The sequence below is a fragment of the Notolepis coatsorum genome (genome assembly GCF_963971535.1).
Source record: "Notolepis coatsorum genome assembly, chromosome: 4".
NCBI classification, from domain to species: domain Eukaryota; kingdom Metazoa; phylum Chordata; class Actinopteri; order Aulopiformes; family Paralepididae; genus Notolepis; species Notolepis coatsorum.
Window position 1 is genome coordinate 37,312,356 of NC_140168.1, and position 23,317 is coordinate 37,335,672.

General features: G+C 44.5%; 1 protein-coding gene across 1 annotated transcript in view; it reads right to left on the bottom strand.

Moving 5' to 3' along the window:
* The window catches only part of adgrb2 (adhesion G protein-coupled receptor B2), a gene marked incomplete at both ends in the record, with an annotated part of 134,005 nt that overhangs the window by 104,952 nt on the left and 5,736 nt on the right, over positions 1-23,317 (bottom strand). Inside the window, 1 exon segment of the mRNA XM_084311913.1 lies at positions 3,580-3,706. Coding sequence (XP_084168039.1) covers positions 3,580-3,706 — 127 coding nt within the window.

The following is a 23,317-nucleotide window of genomic DNA, read 5'->3' on the forward strand; positions in this document are numbered from 1 at the left end:
AGGGGAAATGTTAAGAGCATCGGACAGCTGCTGGGTCCTTGTATGCCCATTAGTGGAATCTGGGCGAATGAGTCAATAAAACAATCTGGACGGGCATCACCCTGGACAGCTAAAAGCCTACTTTAATCACTACAAGCTTCCTGAACTGTTTATTGACACGTCACTTTGCTGCAGGCGGGATGGCAGACAGACAGACAGACAGGACAGACAGACAGACAGACAGACAGACAGACAGACAGACAGACAGACAGACAGACAGACAGACAGACAGACAGACAGACAGGACAGACAGACAGACAGACAGACAGACAGACAGACAGACAGACAGACAGACAGACAGACAGACAGACAGACAGACAGACCAGACAGCAGCTCACACACACACACACACACACACCCACACACACATTCACACACGTACAGTATGCACACACACACTCCCCAGGCCATCAGGCTGCTAAACGAACAATAATCGCTAACGAACAATAATTCACTATGCAACAACCATCAAATGCACACAGCACACACACCCACACGAACACACACACACACTCACTCAAACAAACAACAACACTGCAGCACCCACTCTCCACACTTTAGATCACACAAACACACGTACGACTTTATATTTATTGATAAAGGATTTGCACTACAACTCGTACACCTACTGTGAATTGTACCTAAACTGCACCTCGTCCATTTATGCCTTGCACTATATAGTATTGTATATTAGTACACTGCACAGTATTGTATATTGTATGGTAACTACGTCTACGAACATTGTACATATGTCTAAACTGAACACTGTGACCTATTTTTTTTTTTCTTCTAATTTTTACTATGTTTTTATTTCATACTTATCTTGTCATGCACAGTCTCTGGAGCGCAACAGTAAGAAGCATTTTGTACAAAAGTATTCTGTACTTCTGTATGACAACTATTAAAGAAACTTGAACTTGAAACTTGAAACCCACACACACCCAAACAATTTATACCTCTTAATTACATTTGACACTTTCTCTTATTCTTATACTCTCCCTCTCTCTCTCTCTCTCCCTCTCTCTCACCTCTCTCTCTATCTCTCTCTCTCTCTCTCTTCTCTTCTCTCTCTCTCTCTCTCTCTCTCTCTCTCCCTCTCTCTCTCTCTCTCCCTCTCTCTCTCTCTCTCCTCTCTGACACACACACACACGCACACACACATTAATCATGCTAAATACAAAACAAGGCACAACAAAGGCATCCTCAATATGGAGATTAAAAGTAGATCAGTGCATACAGCTGAACCCCATACAAACACCAGTGGATAATAACCACATATGTTCTGATAACACACAGCACATGCATCATCTCATGATGAGCAAATAGCGATTACATTCTCAACCAATGCTTGTTGCTGCTAAAACATAATTAATTCCACTGCACAAATGTACTAATGTGAATGGTGCAAATAATATTATTTTAACATTTAACCATATGAATTGCGTGGGTAACACTGAACAGCATATAGTATATGGCTGAGCAATTAGGTATTCTCTTGAGTCAGGCTTTATCGCACACAGCAATCCATTCTGCTATCTGACGGATATCAAATAGTTGTAGGTTGATTGATGTTAGTGTCTTACATACAGATGTACGTCCAGCCCATATGGGCTTACAAGAAATAAGTAGGGATGCTCGATATTGCTTTTTTACCGATACCGATATTCCGATATTGTCCAACTCTTAATTTCGATACCGATACCGATACCGATATCAACCGATACCGATATATGCAGGGTTTCCCCCAAAAAAAACTGAATAATTTCAGGTAATTAATAATTTCACTGATGCATTCAAAAGGCTTTCTAAATGTAAGCATTATCTGTGCAAAATATGATAATTAAAAAAGTTAAATTAACATTACATATCTCTTGTTGTTTGAATGTAAACCAACATGCATACTTTTGACAATAATGAAATAAGAATTGGTTCTTACTTGCTTGCCTGGGTAAATAAAGGTTAAATAAATGTAAAAAAAAAAAAAAAAAAAAAAAATTCTTTACCGATACCGATATTTTCCGATATATCAATTTTACTGCCGATATCGGCCGATAATATCGGTCGGCCGATAATATCGGACATCCCTAGAAATAAGTATAGTATACTTAACAATGAGTATAGACCAAGATGGCCACAAAAAATTCAACAAAATAAAACACAACAAGCTGTAAACAATGTACTTCAAAGAAACAAGAGGAATTCATATAAAATTATATAGGATTATAATGTGTTTTGTCTCAAGTGCCATGCTTTCTCCAAAAGTCCAGCAAGAACTGAAAATCTCCTCCACAATAAAACAACTCAACATACAACTCTCAAATGCCAAAACAACTTACAAATTGAACCTTTCTTAAATAAAACCCTCTCAAGTCGGTGTACAAGGGCAGTGAAAAACAAAATGAAATTCATCATCCACCACTCCCAGATCACAGAGAACACACAACCGCTCCTCCTGGAATCTACCCCACTTCCACAGCAATGGCAGGGTGCAGGAGTTGTAGGAGTTGTTTTGAGTCATAACTTAAGCCACCTTGTCCATAACAATGTATCTTTCAATATTAGAAACATTCTGTCCCATTGTCGCTAGAACGTGTAGCCTGAATCACATGACGATGTAAGTAGAAAGGGAGAGATAGAGAGAGATAAATAGAGAGAGAGAGGGAGAGAGAGAGAGAGAAAGAGATATATAGAGGAGAGATAGAGAGATATAGAGAGATATATATATATATATAGAGAGAGAGATAAATAGAGAGAGAGAGGGAAGAGAGAGAGAGAAAGAGAGAGATAGAGAGAGATAGAGAGATATAGAGAGAGATAGAGAGAGAGAGAGAGAGAGAGAGAGAGAGAGAGGAAGAGAGAGAGAGAGAGAGAGAGAGAAGAGAGAGGATAGTGAGAGAGAAGAGAGAGAGAGAGAGAGAGAGAGAGAGAGAGAGAGAGAGAGAGAGTAAATATAGTGAGATAGAGAGTGTGAGAGAGGAAAGCTAGTGGTTGAGAGATGAAAGAGAGAGTGAGAAAGAGAGAGGGTAAGATAGCAGATAAGAAGTGAACATTGAAAGTAAGTGGGAATAATGAAGTAAGAAAGGAAGGATGGAGGAAGGCGTGGAAGAGATTGAATGTGGTGCAGAAAATAAATGTGGTCGGTGGGAGAAGGAAGGGAGAGGAGAGTAGAGGAGGAGAGGAGTAGAGGAGATATGAGAGTAGAGAGGAGTAGAGGAGAGAGGAGGAGAGGAGAGGAGATCTCGACCTGCCGTCTGACTCAGTCAGTCTGATCTTTGACTGATGGCTCCGCTGTCTTTAGCCGTCGCAACCGTTTGGCTTCCGAGCCTTTTCGTCTGCGCTCAAACATAAAGTTACATTCAGATCAACAGCAACGCGGAACTCCTACAGGTTACGACATACACACACCACACAAACACTGCAACAACACACTACTGCACCGTCTGTATTTAGCTTAATAAACCTCCCGACGGCATGCACTCGTTAGCCCCGGCACCTGAGTGAGTCTGGTATACAGAACGGGCTATATGTGGCATGACTCACCGTGTCTTTAGCTTGCTGCGCTAACACGGCGTAGGTGGAGATCTTGCTGCAGAGGCATTTGGTGTGGACGGCGGTGGATGCAAGCGTTTGGCAGCCCTCTGCGCCCCAGTTCTCAGCGCCAGCTTCCCTGAAGGAGGAGGCGGAGGATGGGGGAGGATGGATGGTGGGGGGTGGAGGGGTGGAGGGGTGGAGGGGTAGGGCAGAAAAAAAACAGTGAGTGTGAAACAGACGCACACAAATTAATAAGCAGGAAGATGCACAGAAGAAGTTTTACGCGGGCCAGAGAGAGAGAGAGAGAGAGAGAGAGAGAGAGAGAGAGAGAGAGAGAGAGAGAGAGAGAGAGAGAGAGAGAGAGAGAGAGAGAGAGAGAGAGAGAGAGAGAGATTCAGCAGATAACCACATTCACTACCATCCATGTCCCAGTCACTCCACAGTCTCTTTGTGCCCACTCACACAGTGACGGGCCCCATTTATACCATTGGCATGAGAGCCTGTGGTGTGTCTGTCCAACAGCGTAGCAATTTCTTGCCTTTTCTATTCACATTTAAATGCATTAAATTGCATTTAACTCTATGGGAAGAAATGGTATCTATTCCCAATACAGGTCTTTGAGTGCATGCAAATGCATTCTAGCAGCCTTGTGTTCTTAATGGGCTGTTTCTGTGGGGTCATGTTCCCACAGCCCTATGTTCCCACAGCCCTATGTTCCCACAGCCCTATGTTCCTACAGCCCTATGTTCCCACAGCCCTATGTTCCTACAGACCTATGTTCCCACAACCCTATGTTCCCACAGCCCTATGTTCCCACAGCTCTATGTTCCCACAGCCCTATGTTCCTACAGCCCTATGTTCCCACAGCCCTATGTTCCTACAGACCTATGTTCCCACAACCCTATGTTAAAAAGGGAGGTAGGGACCGCACTCGGAATATCGATGTTTTTATTTTCAATTTGTTAAAGGGCACAACACGTTTTCAGCCATCCGGCCTTCATCAGTGTGCAAATGACAAATGTGACAAACATAACTTAAGTAAGCTGTACTTGACACCAGGTGGGAACAATCGGCAATCAGTTAACAGTTAACAGGCTAGGTTGACGTCATGATTGGTAGCAGGGCTAGATTGACAAGTAGATATCACAATATCACAATATCACATAAATGTGTATGATGGTAATATATGAAAACAACAAATTGATACATATTACAATATTTACAGACCTGTATGGAATAAAAAAAAGACAGTACATTGGAGTGCATCAGGTTGTTAAACCGTTCATTAAACAGTGTACTAGTTTTTCTCTCTCATACAGTAGATAACGGTAGGTTATGTAGATAACCTAGTTATATTAGTATTGGCTGAGCGTTCCGCTCTGAGCCTTATGAGATATACTATCTCCTATGATACCTAATGTATCTCCCACGAACAAAAAATACATGCACCACACCTGTATGGGGCTCCGCCCCCATGGTGGCACCGCCCATATAGCAGTGACTCTGGTCACCACACATCCTTCCTCGCCAAAAAACCCGTCCCAGGAAAAGATTCCTCAAGAGGGAACTCAGGGCCGTGCAGAGCGGAACGCTCAGCCAATACTAATATAACTAGGTTATCTACATAACCTACCGTTATATGCCGTATTTGCTATCGCGTTCCGCTCTGAGCCTTATGAGATATGGGGAAGAGCGGACGCAAAGCCCGACAAATGCACCCCCTGAGGACCCGTAAGCCCACATCAAGGGGTGCGGGGAGCCCTGTCACCCCATCCTCCCTAATGAAGGGGGGGCACAGTCAACTCCACCTGAATGCGAACAAGAGGGAAACTAGAACCCATTGAACACACCGTACAGGCGGAACCACGTGTGACTCAACACACTGTGGCCCATACCCATACACTCCTGCTACCCGACCAAAGGACGGGAAGCAGGAAAGGCCACAGACCCCAGAACCGCCTGGGAGACAGAACCCCCGGTCATGTCCATGAGGAAAAACCTTACAAAGGAGCCCGGGGAGGACCATGAAGCTGCAGCACAGATGGCCTCCACCGAGGCCCCACCCAGGAGAGCGGCAGAGGCAGCCACCCCACGAGTGGAGTGCGCCCTGACGCCCCCAGGGGGATCCTGCCCAGCCAACGTGTAGCAGAGGGTAACACCCTCGCACAACCAATGGGACAGGCGCTGCTCCGACAGTGCCTTACCAGCACGAGCCCCACCGTAACAGACAAAAAGCTGGTCGGTAACCCTGAAATCCTGAGTACGGCTGAGGTAAATCCCCAAGCACGGACTGGACATGACAGGTGAAGGCCCGCATCTAACTCACTAGTGTGAGGAGGAGGACGAAACGCCTGAACCACAATATCCCGGGAGCGGAAGGAACTCCGGATATTCTTAGGCACGAAAGCAGGATTAGGTCGCAGAATGACACCGCAATCGGTCCGAAAAGACAGGCACTCTGGACGTACCGAGAGAGCACAGAGCTCACCTACGCGTTTAGCGGAAGTGACAGCCAGAAGGAACGCGGTCTTGAAGGACAGCTGTCCCAACGGCGCCTGCTCGAGCGGCTCAAACGGGGCCAAGGACAACCGACCAAGGACCAATTGAAGATCCCAAGTCGGAGCCAAGGAGCGTTGCACCGGCTTAACGCGTCGAGCGCCAAGCAGGAAATGCTTCACAAGAGGGTGGCTGAACAAGACATCCCCTCAAACCCCTCATGATAGGAGGATATAGCTGCTGCATATACCCTCACCGTCGAAGCCGACAGTCTATCAAGGAGAGACTGGAGGTAATTAAGGACAGCATCCAGGGGGCAGGAGACTGAGTCCCGGCCCCCCGCCTTACACCACACTTGGAACATACGTCATCTGCCCGCGTAAGCGGAGCGCCAAGCAGGAAACGCTTCACAAGAGGGTGGCTGAACAAGACATCCCCTCAAACCCCTCATGATAGGAGGATATAGCTGCTGCATATACCCTCACCGTCGAAGCCGACAGTCTATCAAAGAGAGACTGGAGGTAACTAAGGACAGCATCCAGGGGGCAGGAGACTGAGTCCCGGCCCCCTGCCTTACACCACACTTGGAACATACGTCATCTGCCCGCGTAAGCGCGACAGTGGAGGGAGCATGCGCATTCCAGATGGTAACACCATCAGGATCAAGAACCTGTGCCCCTCAACGTACCCGTCCCAACAACTGACCTAACAGATGTATGGGGAAGAATCCCTGGCGGCACGGCATCGGTCCCAGACCTGCCTGGCCATGTCCAGACGCAATCCTCACCCGTCAGGATGAGGGCCGCCCCGCGACAGTACACCTGCACCCACATTCTCCCTGCCGGGGATGTGGGGAGCCCTCAGGCCGCGCAGATGGAGGACGCCCATAGCCAGCCGCCCGCCGCCTGGTGCAGACAGGGGGAGCGTACTCCTCCCTGTCTGTCGATACAAGACACTGACGTCATATCGTCCGTCCTGATCAACACCATTTGTGGACCAGAAGGACCGCTTTCAACACCAACACATTGAACGTAGCGCAGACCGGGCAGCATGGTTTGCCAGCTGCCCCCTACTGCGTTGGCCCGACGCATCACCAGCGAGGGAGGCGTCGGTGAAAACGCGACGTGAGACAGCGCCGTAACCGTCCTAGGACGGAACCTCCCGAGCGTGTTGACAACACGCTCTGAGATGGATGCCCATAGCTCTCCAACCGTTGACTGGGAAGAGGAATACTCTACATCCAGTCTACAGCAACCCCAGGCTGGTAGAGACCTGCCTGGTACGAGACCTGACGATCCACCTTGACCGCGAAGGACCAGAACGTCATCAGGGCAGAACACTCCGTAACCCCGGACGACGCAGAGGCCCCAGTGCGGCCTACACGCACTTGGTGAAGATGCGGGGAGCCAGAGAAAACCGAACGGCAGCCTCTGGTACTCATACGCTAACCCTGCAAAGGAAGCGTAGGTAAGCCCTAGGATGGAAGATCGGGGATGCGCATACGCATCCTACAGGTCTATGGAGGAGAACCAGACCCCCACCTGACAGTGTTCAACAGGTAGGAGACGATCCAAAAAATGCTGAACCTTCCTATGGGACAGGTCCAGCCTGGGTCTTACACCCCTCCCTCCCGACTTCTCGGGCAGAGAACACCGGGAGGAGAACGCCACGACGATGGCTTGCTTCGTCCACAGAGATTGGATCTCGTTGACCAGAGCTGTCACAGCTGGAGACCCCGACAATAGGGTCTGTACCAAACCTGAAAACGGGTGGGGTTGTGTAAACACAAGTCCCCGCCTCAGCGTTCTCTCCATCCACCTCGACATATGATACTGCCGTAGTCATATGTGACGACAGTCCCAACGCACCCGCCGTCACGTGGCGCAGGTCCGCTAGGAACCGTAGATAGTTGGCCCGGTCCCCCCGCTGTGCGTAGCCAAACCTGGAACCGTGCGAGGAGCGCGTTCCGTGTCGGAACACCTGACCCTGACACCACCCACGAGGCAATCGCACCCAAGGGGGAACCCCGACAGAAAGGGCCGGTCTGATACGGGGGGCTTCCGATGAAAAAAGCCCCCCCACTGAACACCCCTCCAGAACATGCTGAAGGAGTTGTTCTGCAGCCGGACATGCAAGGTGTAAGGCCCCCATGGGTTCCTACACACCGTAGCCCTGCAGTGATATTACTACCACCCCAAATCATGTGAGCTGCGACCACTTGCCAATATTCCAGGAGTGGGAGGCACCAACATGATACCAGGCCTGGCGAAGGCGAGGCCGGGGAAGCCCGCACTGTGTGCCTCAAAAGGTTTCGAGCCCCCCTGCTGACAACACTTAAGTTGACAGACGTAACACCAGGCTCAACCAACACAGATCAAGGTGTGGGAGCCGCTTGACAGCACAACATTCTCACGGACAGACCCAGGCTCAGCCATAAACTGGGTGTCAGCCCCTGTCCCCATGAGAAGCGAAAAGGGGGGCCGCCCGCGCATCAACGAAGGCACGCGGCCCGCAGCCAAAGGAAACAATCAGAGCCCACTTCTTCCGCTGGTGTTGGGGAAGGGAGCGATCGGAGAGCGGGCTGCTCGCGGCAGGACGGTGACGGCTTGTTTGTTCAAGCCGAACCCATCCTACATGGCCGATCCCTCGGCCGCCAAGGCTGTCGGCCTTGTGGACACCTGTCGAATCGACGCCCAGGATACCTCTGGCGGGGGAAAAACATGGCCGCCTGTCGAGGGCCCCATCATCGCCGCTGACGAGGCCGTGCTCTCTCTTCTTCTGGCTGCGCGGTGTGAGGCGGTGTAGGGCCTAGGACAATACCGCCCGCGCTCCAGCAGAAGACCAAAATCCCCTGCGGAGAGGGGAACCCTGAGCGGTTATAGCTTGCGGCTGGGTCAAAGCTAATAACGTCAACAACCTCGCGCGATGTGTCGACGTCGGCTGGCCCTCAAGGCCCCTCCACCAGACACCATTTTTCTAATAGAAAAAAACAGCAATTCGAACACAGTTCTAATCGTTGCCAATTCCATACCGTGGCGGTACAAGCCTTAACAGCCCACCAGCCACTCGCCAGGCCGACCCACCCATGGTGTCGGCCGGGCGGGGCATTGTTTCAATATATCAAAAACAAAGGACTGATGTCAACACGGAGCCACAGTGGTGATTGCAAACAGCACCCTCCACTGTGGTGTGCACCATGAAAGGGTTAAATGAATAAAAGAGCTAAACCACAAAATACTGTAGAATGAGCAAACCCATATACACAAAGTTAAGGGGAGACGGACCAGTCCCGCCTTCATTAAAAATATTCACAACAGGACACCAGCCCTAGTTTAGCCCATTTACCAAAAAAGGTAAACAAAGCCCCCCCCCCGCACTACTCCCCCAGCATACCGATTGACCGTCAGTATGAATGGTTGAGAAGAGAGAAAACTGTAGCAAGACAGACCTTCTCATAGCAGAGTGACAAAACGAAACAATAGCCCCCTACACAGGGCCTCGCGTCTAAAAACGCACAGGGCCTCACATTTCTCCCAGGCGGCCCTGCCCTTATACTACTGCAGCCTAGCGCCAGGCGATGTGGGACCCAAGACAACAATTGCCTGTGCACAGACACGCAACATGTTTACCATGTCGGCTGGACCCATAGCCCCACTACCCGACGCCAACCCAGATGGGAACACCGTTCAACAAACCCCGCCGGAACACAAGGTAAAATACCTGGCTAGGAAACCTAGCCACGGCCTACCCTGTTGTCAACCCATTTACCCGAAAAAGGTAAATAAGACTCATCAAAAAAAACCACAACAGCTACCGACTGACCTTCATTGATGAACCGGGCAAGAGGAGGGAGAGTGACAACATCTCACGGCGGAGACATTAAAACAGCATAGCAATTAGCAGTAGTAATAGCATGCGGCATTAGCGATAGCATGTAGCATAGCATTAGATGTTTTAGCAGCACGCCCAAGACAGCTTGGAAACCGTTCCCTGCAGAGAACGTTCACCAAACCATCCTGCCCCCGGCGCCAACACACAACATGGTTGTGTTAACAAAACAAACCAGCATTACTAACACTAATACCCATGCCTGAAGACACAGGGCCTACCTGAGTACAAGCTGGCCCGACAGCCAGTCTTGTACAGCTGAACCTCGATGTGCTGTCATCAAACGAGGAACATCAACACAGGCCCGTCGTGTCGCCGAAAACATGCGTCGAAGATGCCAGGGGCCAGCAACCTCCGGTAAGCTTCCAACATTATGACTCTGATCTTTTCATCCTACTAGTTATCGTACGGTGCACGCATCCAAGTACGCTGGGACGAAAATAGAGGAAAGATGTGTGGTGACCAGAGTCACTGCTATATGGGCGGTGCCACCATGGGGGCGGAGCCCCATACAGGTGTGGTGCATGTATTTTTTGTTTGTGGGAGATACATTAGGTATCATAGGAGATAGTATATCTCATAAGGCTCAGAGCGGAACGCGATAGCAAATACGGCATATAACTTTGGATAGTACCTAAATAAATGGAGCTCATATAGTAGATAACTTAGGATAGCATCTACAGGAATGGAGCCAAACTGGACTCTTCATTCATCCCAGATGGGATACATCGATTTGAGCCGATGTCAATACAATATACAATATATAATTTACAACTCTGTATGGAACAAAAAACACAGTACATTGGGGGTACTAGTACTAGTGTACTAGTTTTTTGTTTATACAGTAGATAGCTTATGATAGCTAGAGGAATGGAGTCAAATTGAACTCTTCATTCATCCCAACTGGATACATAGATTTGAGCCGATGAATCCATACACATTCCCGTTGCAAAAGCAGTTGTTCATGGTTGCCACCTCTTCTATTAAGAAAAACCATCTCTAGACCTATGCACTTGAGGTCATTAATTTTATGATCCATTTAGTTAAAATGGCGTGCCACAGGGGAATTAATGTCAGTCCGCTTTATATTGCTTCTGTGTTCGTTCAATCTGATTTTTAATTTGCGGGATGTCTGTCCAATATAGTATTTTTTACATGGGCAGAATAATAGATACATTATGTGTGTGGAATTGCATGTTATTAGCGATCTGATCTTGTAATTCTTCCCGGTGTGGGAGTCGTGAAATGTGTTTGTTTTGATCATGTGGCTGCAAGATGTGCATGATCTACATGGGAAGCTTCCATGAATAAAAGGTTCTGGTTATGAATACGAGTCCGCTCTGACAAGGCGGTCCTTCAGGTTTGTAGCCCTTTTATGTGTAAAGCGTGGAGGGTGTTGGAAGCGATCATTTAACGTTCTATCCGATGATAGAATGTGCCAGTGTTTCATGACTGTGGACTTGATAACGTAACTAAATGGATCATAAGTAAGGACATAATTAATGGTGCCTGGTGTTCTGTTTCTTTCTTTCTTTCGGAATAGTTATTTTCTTTCGATTTGGTTTACAGTGGCCATGGCAGAGTTAAGACACTTCTTTGGGTAGCCCTTTTCATCAAATCGTCCCAACATATTTTCACTTTCGGAGTGGAACTCCTCTTGAGAGCTACATATACGTTTGAGTCTGTATAGTTGACTTACAGGCAGGCCCACAACCCTATGTTCCCACAGCCCTATGTTCCCACAGCCCTATGTTCCCACAGCCCTATGTTCCTACATTCCTATGTTCCCACAACCCTATGTTCCTACAGCCCTATGTTCTTACAGCCCTATGTTCCCACAGCCCTATGTTCCCACAGCCCTATGTTCCCACAGCCCTATGTTCCTACAGACCTATGTTCCCACAACCTTATGTTCCTACAGCCCTATGTTCTTACAGCCCTATGTTCCTACAGCCCTATGTTCCCACAGCTCTATGTTCCCACAGCCCTATGTTCCCACAGCCCTCCTACAGCCCTATGTTCCCACAGCTCTATGTTCCTACAGCCCTATATTCCCACAGCTCTATGTTCCCACAGCCCTATGTTCCCACAGCCCTATGTTCCTACAGCCCTATGTTCCCACAGCTCTATGTTCCCACAGCCCTATGTTCCCACAGCCCTATGTTCCTACAGCCCTATGTTCCCACAGCTCTATGTTCCCACAGCTCTATGTTCCTACAGCCCTATGTTCCCACAGCTCTATGTTCCAACAGACCTACAGTATGTTCCCACAGCCCTATGTTCCCACAGCCCCATGTTGCCACAGGGTTGCCCACCTACAGTAGTAGCGGTGCATGAGTTAAAAATTCAGACCAGACGTTGCAGATCAAATACGAATCATAGTCCAGCAATAGCATATCAATTTTACCGCTAGAAATGTATCAGAAACATATTTTAGGTTAAACGTTAGAAAAAGAGTACATGTGCATTGTATCAAGATTCACACGCACATACTGTACACACACATACTGTAGTGGCTGCAATTCTAAATAGCTAGTTTCAAGAGGGATGGTTCTTGTCACAGCTAAACTGCAGAAAGGGCACAATGCACATATTTTACCTTTTCTCAGTATTGGAACAACCCCTCATTCTGCAAAAAAACATTGCAAAACACATGAAAAGGCCATTTTCACAGCTCCCCTCTAAGTGAGATTTTCTCTCCCTCTTATAATGGCTCTATACTATAACACACAGCCAATACAAATCAAAGCTAAAAAGTAATAATCGGTTAAAGTGATGTTATTTCAGTAGACATAATGTTTAATGTATTCATCACTGAGATGCACTTACAAAAACACAACAAACAACAGCTAATGCTTTAGAACCATAATTGACCCCTCTCAAGCTAATAGCATTGAATACCAGCGACAGCACGCAAAGGGGTGACAATAACAGCTGAACCAAAAACGATGCTCCATTTCGTAGCTGTAATGTTCTACCGGTAAATGGTTTTAAACATGGTTTACCTGGAGTTTGTGTTATGTTAAGAAACAATAAGCAGGAAACCGCGCAGACCTGCACCACCGCTACCTGTGCCTGTGTCCGACTAAACGTCCCTGCCCTTTACGTGACTGAGTGACTGAGTGAGTGACCACTATTCCCCAAGCAGTGCGACGTGGGAAAACCCCACTTGTAGGAACGTATGTACATACAGGCCTTCCCCGATTTGAGACGTTTGGGGCTTTAATAAAGTCTAGCCTTGCTAGGGGACCTCACCACATTGGAATTTGCATGTGTCAATATTCAACACAATCAAAGCAAATTGTAGAATAATATACAGGCTTTGACAAAAAAAATTATGAGCAGAAACAAACAAACAAGCAAAGAAAAATAGATACATACATTTAATTTATATATATATATATTAGGGATGTTCGATATTGGCTTTTTTACTGATATCCGATATACCGATATTGTCCAACTCTTAATTTCCGATACCGATATCAACCGATACCAACCGATACCGATATATGCAGGGTTTCCCCCCCCCCCCCCCCCAAAAACACAACATTATGCATAGTTTTCACAATACATAAAATAAGAATTTGTTCTTACTTGCTTGCCTGGGTAGATAAAGGTTAAATAAATGTAAAAAAAAAAAAAAAAAAAAAAAGAAAAATTGAAAACCAATACGATCATTTCCGATATTACATTTTAATGCCAATATCGGCCAATAATATCGGTAGGCCGATGATATCGGACATCCCTAATATATATATATATATATATTACATATGTATGGTGTCAAACAGCACGGCCCAGACTGACATCACAGTCTGACCTCACATACAAGGTTCACACCCTGCCCCCCCCCCCCCCCCCTGGCTCAGCTCCTCCCAGCTCTCCTCAACACAATATTAATGTTTGCCATTTTCCCTTCATAGCACTTTTCTCCAGGCTCTAATTATTTCCCCAAAACATCTGAAAGCGCTCTACTCCCAGCCGTGTGACTTTTTACAATTAAAAAGGAAAGCCTTTCCAAACAGTATGGTACTGTTGTTAATTTATTTTTATTACCATCTCTTAGGTCCCCTAATATTACTGTATGCAAATCCAAATTGTAATATATATATAAATATAATATTCTTGTATCGGGGCAAAGCGGGGGGAGCTATGTCAAATATATGTCAAGCACTGGGGAGGAACTTTATTTTTGCTACTTTAAAATGTTGTTTATTTTTCCAAAATACGTGTTCACCACTGTGCACTTTCAAGTACATACAGCTGATTATCTCCCTGCCGCCTTTCATTGAAACGATATCTTTGACAAGTTGTTTCGTAGCGGAAGAAACAGTTACATGTGACAACACAGACGATAGGACAGCACTACTGAGACAGATTCACATTGTCATCTAATCTATGCCAGTGGTTCTCAACTGGTCTAGCCTCTAGGCTGGTAAAGCTATGCCTCCTAAAGTGTGAAAACGGAAGTACATGAAGTACCGGCTACAGGCTTTCTGGTTTCGACAAAACAATTATAGAAACGTGTGAAGTGCACAATATTTCCTCGTTTAAGCCACTGCAACGGCTTTGCCTGAAGAATTTACTACATGCCGACAGGATTCTGGAAAAGTTTGGTCCGTTCGGAGGCAGCTTCCAGGGGAAGTACATACACCGGAAATTCTACCCCATACACACTTTCGGCCGTAGTGCTTTACCAGGCTTTATCTCACGGAGGAGATACAACTGGGAACAAGGTTATCTAGCCTCAGGACCCACATTAAGTCGCGACCCAAATTTTTTTACCACTTTCATTTATTTCACAAAAAGATTTATACACACTCCGTCATGCATTGTTAAAAACATGAAATAAACGAAAAACAAGTCCAACAAAAGTGCAACAAGGGCTAAAAACCCAATGAAAAAAAAATACATATATATTATGCTTCTTAGCAGATGCTTTTATCCATAGCAATATACAGTACAGTGCATATATTTTCAGTATATGTAGTCCCATGGGATCTAACCCACAACCTCAGCATTGATAGCTTTACCAAGTGAGCTACAGATAACTACAGAAGGCAGATTTATCTTGAATTACAGGCATATGCTTTTAAAAAAAGTTTTAACTGGTGATGCTCATCATGATTCAATAATCTAAATTGAACTGAAAGAGAAGCCGCCTATTCTCAGTCCTTGCCCCACAATGGTGGAATGAACTACCCACCCCAGTTAGGACAGCCAAATCCCGTCCAATCTTTCGCCGTCCACTAAAGACGCACTTCTTCAACCATTATCTGAAATAATGAAAACATTTATAAAACTAACCCTAACTAACCTTACTGTCATGCCTAATAAACTAACCTACACTGTAACACGCAACACTTTGATGAACATTGTTACTCAGCTGATAGAGTTGTACCCTTCCTGATGACCTGTCGTACAGAACTTGTAAGTGGCTTTGGATAAAAGCGTCAGCTAAATGACTAAATGTAAATGTAAATGTAAATATGAAATAAAAAGGCAGACTTTTATTGTATTAAATAAAAAGGCAGACTTATCTTGAATTACAGGCATATATGCCCTTTAAACAAGTTGGCTTCATGCTTCCATGTGCTAGCACTTCACTGCACACAACACACTGAGGTTTTGGTCCCTCTCTTTTGTCCTCAATGTAAGAACCCATATTGAGTCGGTGTTATATTTGCCTTTCGCCATGTTTATTAATGCTCGAATCAATGATCGCTAACTGATGTGACACCGTTAGTGTTACTGTCATGACACCGCTGGCAGAAAACAGCTACTGCACGTGTGCTGCGTCATGGGAAACGTATGTCCTTTAAAATAAAAGCGCAGCGTCATAACATTTTATTTTTATTTTTACACACATTTTTACACGCACACACTCAAAATGGCCCCACAACCCACTTTTGGGTCGCGACCCACCAGTTGAGAACCACTGATCTATGCTGTACAGGGGGAGATTGATGACATGTTGTGGAGAGCAGCATCATCTTTTAAACCCAGAGGCATACACGATCGACAGGTGTCATGACCGCCCTGACCCCAGTGACTCTGGAGGCTTCGACTGCTATGAGCGGAAATCATTTTAATCATTTTTCAAACCTACAGAAGAATGACCAGTTCACCAACTCAACTGAACTGGACTAAGCTTTAAAACGAGGGTTCCCCTTTGTAGTAAAAATTACATATACAGGACAACCGACAATTCACTACATAACACTGTGCAGTGCACCTTGTCGACTGGCGGACTACTGATTATGTGATGCCGCGTTTGACAATCGGCTGCAATGTGCACTTGCTTACACAATATTAGCCAGATTCGATATGTGTGGACTGGTAATTAGGCTACATCTCTCTGGTGTTTATTTAAAACATCTGGTACCATGCATTCCTCCTGCGAGTGCACCTATTGTGGTGCCGGCCTCTCCCTGTTTAATAGGCCTCCGTAAGCTTGTAAGTGTCGGTGCCTGGTTGGTGCCAATGTCTATTGTCTCACCGGCTATTGTCTCACTCTCTGTGAGTGCGCCAGTTTTTGAGCCAGTTTTCTAACCAGAGACATGACTCATAAAGGCTGCGGCAGACAATAGCAACATTATTTTATATGATTTATATGTGAAAATTTTACCCAAAGGGAACTCCATCTATCTGTAAGCCTACAGGTCTCTAGTACAGATGGAGTGAATGATTCCTAGTGCCATTCTACTGGCCGGCAATAGGCGGCGCTCACGTTGTGCTCTTGTGTTGATCTTAATGTAATTTATCGTGGAAGTGCTGTTCTGTTATCTGTAGGTATATTAAGGTCCTCAAGGGCTCATCAGATTGTCAGGTGAACATTAGTTACCCCCACGAAAATCAATACTCCGATCATTGTCATATTATAGATGATATACTCGCATTTCTCGCAACTGTGGTCATGTTAAGCATGGTGCCTTGGACAGGGACAATTTGACACTCCAAAAGTTCAAGAATATAAATCTGAATTAATATGATTATTATGATTATGATTATGATTATTATGAGTATGATTATGATTATTATGATTATGATTATTATGATTATTATGATGATTATGACGATGATTATTATTATTATTATTATTATTATTATTATTATTATTATTATTATTATTATTATTATTATTATTATTATTATTATTATTATTATTATTATTATTATTATTATTATTATTATTATTATTATTATTATTATTATTATTATTATTATTATTATTATTATTATTATTATTATTATTATTATTATTATTATTATTATTATTATTATTATTATTATTATTATTATTATTATTATTATTATTATTATTATTATTATTATTATTATTATTATTATTATTATTATTATTATTATTATTATTATTATTATTATTATTATTATTATTATTATTATTATTATTATTATTATTATTATTATTATTATTATTATTATTATTATTATTATTATTATTATTATTATTATTATTATTATTATTATTATTATTATTATTATTATTATTATTATTATTATTATTATTATTATTATTATTATTATTATTATTATTATTATTATTATTATTATTATTATTATTATTATTATTATTATTATTATTATTATTATTATTATTATTATTATTATTATTATTATTATTATTATTAATGATAACTTGACAGCTGGTCCTGTTTTATTTTAGAAACATTTTATCACAATCAAATTACTAGGCCAGTTGGCATTTGGCCAGGATCAATAATGTTCTACATGAGCAATAGTCTGGATAATGTGGCCCGGTAATTATGTAACGATTTGTCAGCCCTGGTAAAAGACCATCGTTTGATAAAATCCCTATAACCATACAGACGGCAGGACAGGGGCGCACATTCCGCCAATCACGTGCCTTGCGTGTCACTCGATAAAATATACTGCTCTGTTCGTGGAAGGAATCACCATCTCCAGCCCAATCCCGCTTACAATATGTAAATAAAGTACTTATCGACCACAGGTACATATTGTATGTTATGTTATAGCCATAAGTAATATATTTACGTATTGTATCGGCGGAAGTGCCAAAAGCGGACGAATCAAACTTGCTTGTGGGTGCGCTCACCACTAGACCAACTCACCCAACCTGATACAAACACAGCACTCATCACTAGACCAACCCACCCAACCTGATACAAACACAGCACTCACCACTAGACCAACCCACCCAACCTGATACAAACACAGCACTCACCACTAGACCAACCCACCCAACCTGATACAAACACAGCACTCATCACTAGACCAACCATCCCAACTTGATACAAACACAGCACTCATCACTAGACCAACCCACCCAACCTGATACAAACACATCACTCACCACTAGACCAACCCACCCAACCTGATACAAACACAGCACGCATCACTAGACCAACCATCCCAACTTGATACAAACACAGCACTCATCACTAGACCAACCCACCCAACCTGATACAAACACATCACTCACCACTAGACCAACCCACCCAACCTGATACAAACACAGCACTCATCACTAGACCAACCATCCCAACTTGATACAAACACAGCACTCATCACTAGACCAACCCACCCAACCTGATACAAACACAGCACGCATCACTAGACCAACCATCCCAACTTGATACAAACACATCACTCACCACTAGACCAACCCACCCAACCTGATACAAACACAGCACTCATCACTAGACCAACCATCCCAACTTGATACAAACAGCACTCATCACTAGACCAACCCACCCAACCTGATACAAACCCACCCAACCTGATACAAACACAGCACTCATCACTAGACCAACCATCCCAACTTGATACAAACACATCACTCACCACTAGACCAACCCACCCAACCTGATACAAACACAGCACTCACCACTAGACCAACCATCCCAACTTGATACAAACATCACTCATCACTAGTCCAACCCACCCAACCTGATACAAACACAGCACTCATCACTAGTCCAACCGACCCAACCTGATACAAACACAGCACTCATCACTAGACCAACCCACCCAACCTGATACAAACACAGCACTCATCACTAGACCAACCATCCCAACTTGATACAAACACAGCACTCATCACTAGACCAACCCACCCAACCTGATACAAACACAGCACTCATCACTAGACCAACCATCCCAACTTGATACAAACACAGCACTCATCACTAGTCCAACCCACCCAACCTGATACAAACACAGCACTCATCACTAGTCCAACCCACCCAACCTGATACAAACACAGCACGCATCACTAGATGCTATACTATATCATCCTAGTATTGCTGTGTTTGAACCATGGTGGGTGGCTTGGTCTAGTGGTCAATGCACTTGCCCCCCCCCCCCCACCACCACCACAAGCACTTTCAGTTCAACTCCCGATTGTGTTGTATTTTAATCGTTTTTTCTCCACTCTGCTGCTAAAACCCATGACCACCTGTTCCCAGCGCTGCATAAACTCATCGGAACAGGCAGGTTGCTCTGGCTGGTTAAACTCCTAGTCCCGCTACAGAGAAAGCCACCGCTGCCGTTTTGATCCATATTAATAGAATAACACACGCATCAGTGCTCCTGGGCTGTGGTAAACACGGCGCTGGAAATAATCAAACCACAGGGACAATTATGTGCAGGGCTATGGAAGCAATTTGCGTCACCTGACGCGAGCCGCCTTTGATGTTCTCCGTGCGGGGCGCGTTTTCAGACATAAGCTTTTTTTCTCTTTTTCTCTCTTTCAGTCGTTTGCTTATTCAGGAGGCTGATGGCTGGATGCTGTGGGCAAATGTCATCAAGCTGCGATAAGCCTGCGGTCCCCAAAACCCTTTCTTCATCCACCCGTTAGAGAGGCCGATCAACACGTGTCTAGCCTAGATATAGAATCATGAAACGATCACCCCGGAAACTTTATCTTAGAATGAATTTTTCCTAGATGAAAGCGGTTAATATTTCTAAGCAAAGCAAACATCCTCTTGTGACATTTTCCCCGAAAATAAACATCACAACACATGGAAACTCTCTGAGCGTGTGGAGATTCTCTCTCTCTCTCTCTCTCTCTCTCTCTCTCTCTCCTCTCTCTCTCTCTCTCTCTCTCTCTCTCTCTCTCTCTCTCTCTCTCTCTCGGAGCGAGATCTCATAGATTAATGGTTCATAATTGATCTGTTGATTTGATAGCCTATTTTATGCTCTTGATATTCATACTGGTTTAAATACACACGTTGATAGTTATTGATAGAAAGCTTTCTCCTGATAGCCTGCACGGTCCCTGCGATCCACGGACACTGGTCAGCTCTCCATCCCCCGAACCAGACTGCGGACGTTCGGGGACAGAGCTTTCAGTGTGGCAGCTCCCACCCTCTGGAACTCCCTCCCCGCAGAACTCCGCACCACCCCAACTCTGGACTCATTTAAAAAACTGCTCAAAACCCACCTCTTCAACCTGGCCTTCAACCCCTAACTTTCTCACTTTATATGTATGTGTTGTGTCTGTCCACTATGTTTGTTGACTTGTTATCTCCGCCCCCCCCCTTATGTAAAGCGACCTTGGGTCCTCTGAAAGGCGCTATATAAAACGAAGAATTATTATTATTATTATTATTATGGTTTTGTTAAGCACGGTGTGTAGCTGTACAATCACTTTAACGTATCTGTGGTGTCAAATAGCCCCTGGAGAAAAGGTCATGTTTGGAAAAGTGCATAATTTACTTTAATTGTATTCTCTGAAGTAAAGTTTGGTTGGAATATAACAAAACATCATACATTTCCCCCCATTTACTCAGGGAGGGTCAAGGTAAAATGTAGCTCTGGGGAAGGTCAAAACAAGTTACTCCCCCCAGCCCCCACCCAAGAACAGTCCCTCAGCATCCTTTCCGTTAGTAAATGTGACTTTGCATTGTTTTTAATCTCAAGAGAGCGAGCCTGAGAACTGCACCGTATGAAAAACACAATGTAAAACATTATGTGATGTTAAAGACCTTAACTCATTCATGGCCAACCACGACTATAGTCAGGTTATCGCGCCAACCGCTGAGCGCCAAAACCCGAGTATAGTTGGGTTTTCGATAGATTTCATCGTTTTTTTTCTTCCGATTTTGATATCCTATACACTCTCACGGACCTCAGTGTTACCATTGGACCTCATTCTGAGACCCCGAGAGTGCAATACCGGCCAAATCCTGCTAGGTGGCAGTATCGCCTTACCTTGGCAACCTTATTTCACACTGTGTGTTACATTGTATAGGGTCCGGGCGGAGAATTTAGACCAAGCCAAGTGAATCGCTTCATCCGAGCACTTTGGAACGCGTTCAGCACACTTCATGCATATTTTGTGCCAGTTCATGTCAGGGACCCGATGGACATCAATACTGGAAATCGCGATCAGACAATTGGAATATTATTTTTGGGATACCTCCTAGTAAAGGTAAGGACTATATGACATCAATCCTACTTTGATACAACAATGATTTCACATCGATCGCATCGATCGCATCGATCATATGTCACATACTCCAAAACGTATGCCGTTGCTGACGATCAGAGCATCAAAAACGACACCCCCCCCCCCTTTGATGCATTTATGATGAACATAATACCTATTATATACCTTTGATTTGGAAATAGTAGCGTGTCCAGGCGAGCAACGCGAACGCCGTTACCAAAATTCACATAGCGCTCCATAACGCAACTTCCAGGAATTAGCCAGGATCACTCTGAAACTATACAATATTCACCACGGGATAACACACAAATGTATATATGAAAAAATTTACTATTTTGTACATGTTGGACGAGAGATAGTGACTGTCAAATGAGCCATAGTATTGTCTCCATAGCTATAATATAGAATATAGATATAGCTCTGCAAACATCGTGACACACAGTGAAAATGCCTATCTTTTAAAGCATGGCCCATTGACTACAAGGATGGAGAAAATGGCTGGTGCTGAAAGGGTTAAGTGCAGCCTCGACAGGCACGTCTCTAGAGTGGGTTTGTGTGTCAGGGCAGAGAGCAGGACATTGGGCTACACCGGGCAACATGTCAGCCTGTTCTGATGGAAGCACCAGCCACTGTACACAGCATCCAGACGCAACAAGTTGCTAAATGTGTAGCCTAATTACTAATAATTACTGACTCAAGTGTCACTATTAGAGCCTCAATGCAGAACTCTGTGTACAACAATGTGTGTTTATTTCCAAACCATTATAGAAACACGGAAACAATTAGGACATGGTCTCAATAGCCCTCAGTATCATTCAAACAGTGGGATGATCAATGTAACTTTGATTCACAAACGCCTCTCATGGCTCACGGTTGAATGCGTTTCAGTCACACTCATTTCACCAGACAAGTGTTCACCTTGTACTTCCTCAACCTACATGTAGGACTAATCATTTAAAATACATGGTGCGCTATAGAGCCATATTCAACTGGAACAAGCTACCCGCATCCACAAGGCTAATAAAGAATACATATATTTTTAAAGATATATAAAAACGTGAACTGATGTAGATGACCATGTGATTGACTTCTTTTTTTATCAATTGAGTGGTACCCGTTCATATATGAGTTCTCATGGCTCCCATTGGAAAGTTGGGTTGTTCGATGTTTATACCGGTGTGGTCATGAATCGGAAAGGGTTAAGTGGATATGGAATTAATTGCGTTGTGCTTTAATTTTTTTAATTTCTTTTCATTTGTATTACTACAATTACATTATGTACTTTTTCTGCTGTATTATATTATTGTCAGGACCCCAGGAAGACCAGCAGTCCTTCAATTGGCAGATAATGGGGTTCCTAATAAAACAAACTAACATAAGATGTCTGTCTTATCTGATTCACAAAGGTATCTAATCGTACACTACTCGTACTGTAAATAGGAGAGCAACATCAAACATGATTCCCACCCTCCAGAACATTTACAACAAGCGGTGCAAGGGGAAGGCTAAGAGAATTATTAAGGACTCGAGCCACCCGAACAACTGCCTCTTTGAACTGCTGCGGTCAGGCAAGCGATACCGGAGTCTTAAGGCGAGCACAGAAAGACTCAGAAGAAGCTTCTATCCCCAGGCCATCAGGCTGCTAAACGAACAATAATCGCTAAACGAACAATAATCACTATGCAACAACCATCAAATGCACACAGCACACACACCCACACGCACACACTCACTCAAACAAACAACACACTGCAGCACCCACTCTCCACACTTTAGATCACACAAACACACTTACACTTTATATTTATTGATAAAGGATTTGCACTACAACTCGTACACCTACTGTGAATTGTACCTAAATTGCACCTCGTCCCATTTCTCCATTTCTGCCTTGCACTATATAGTATT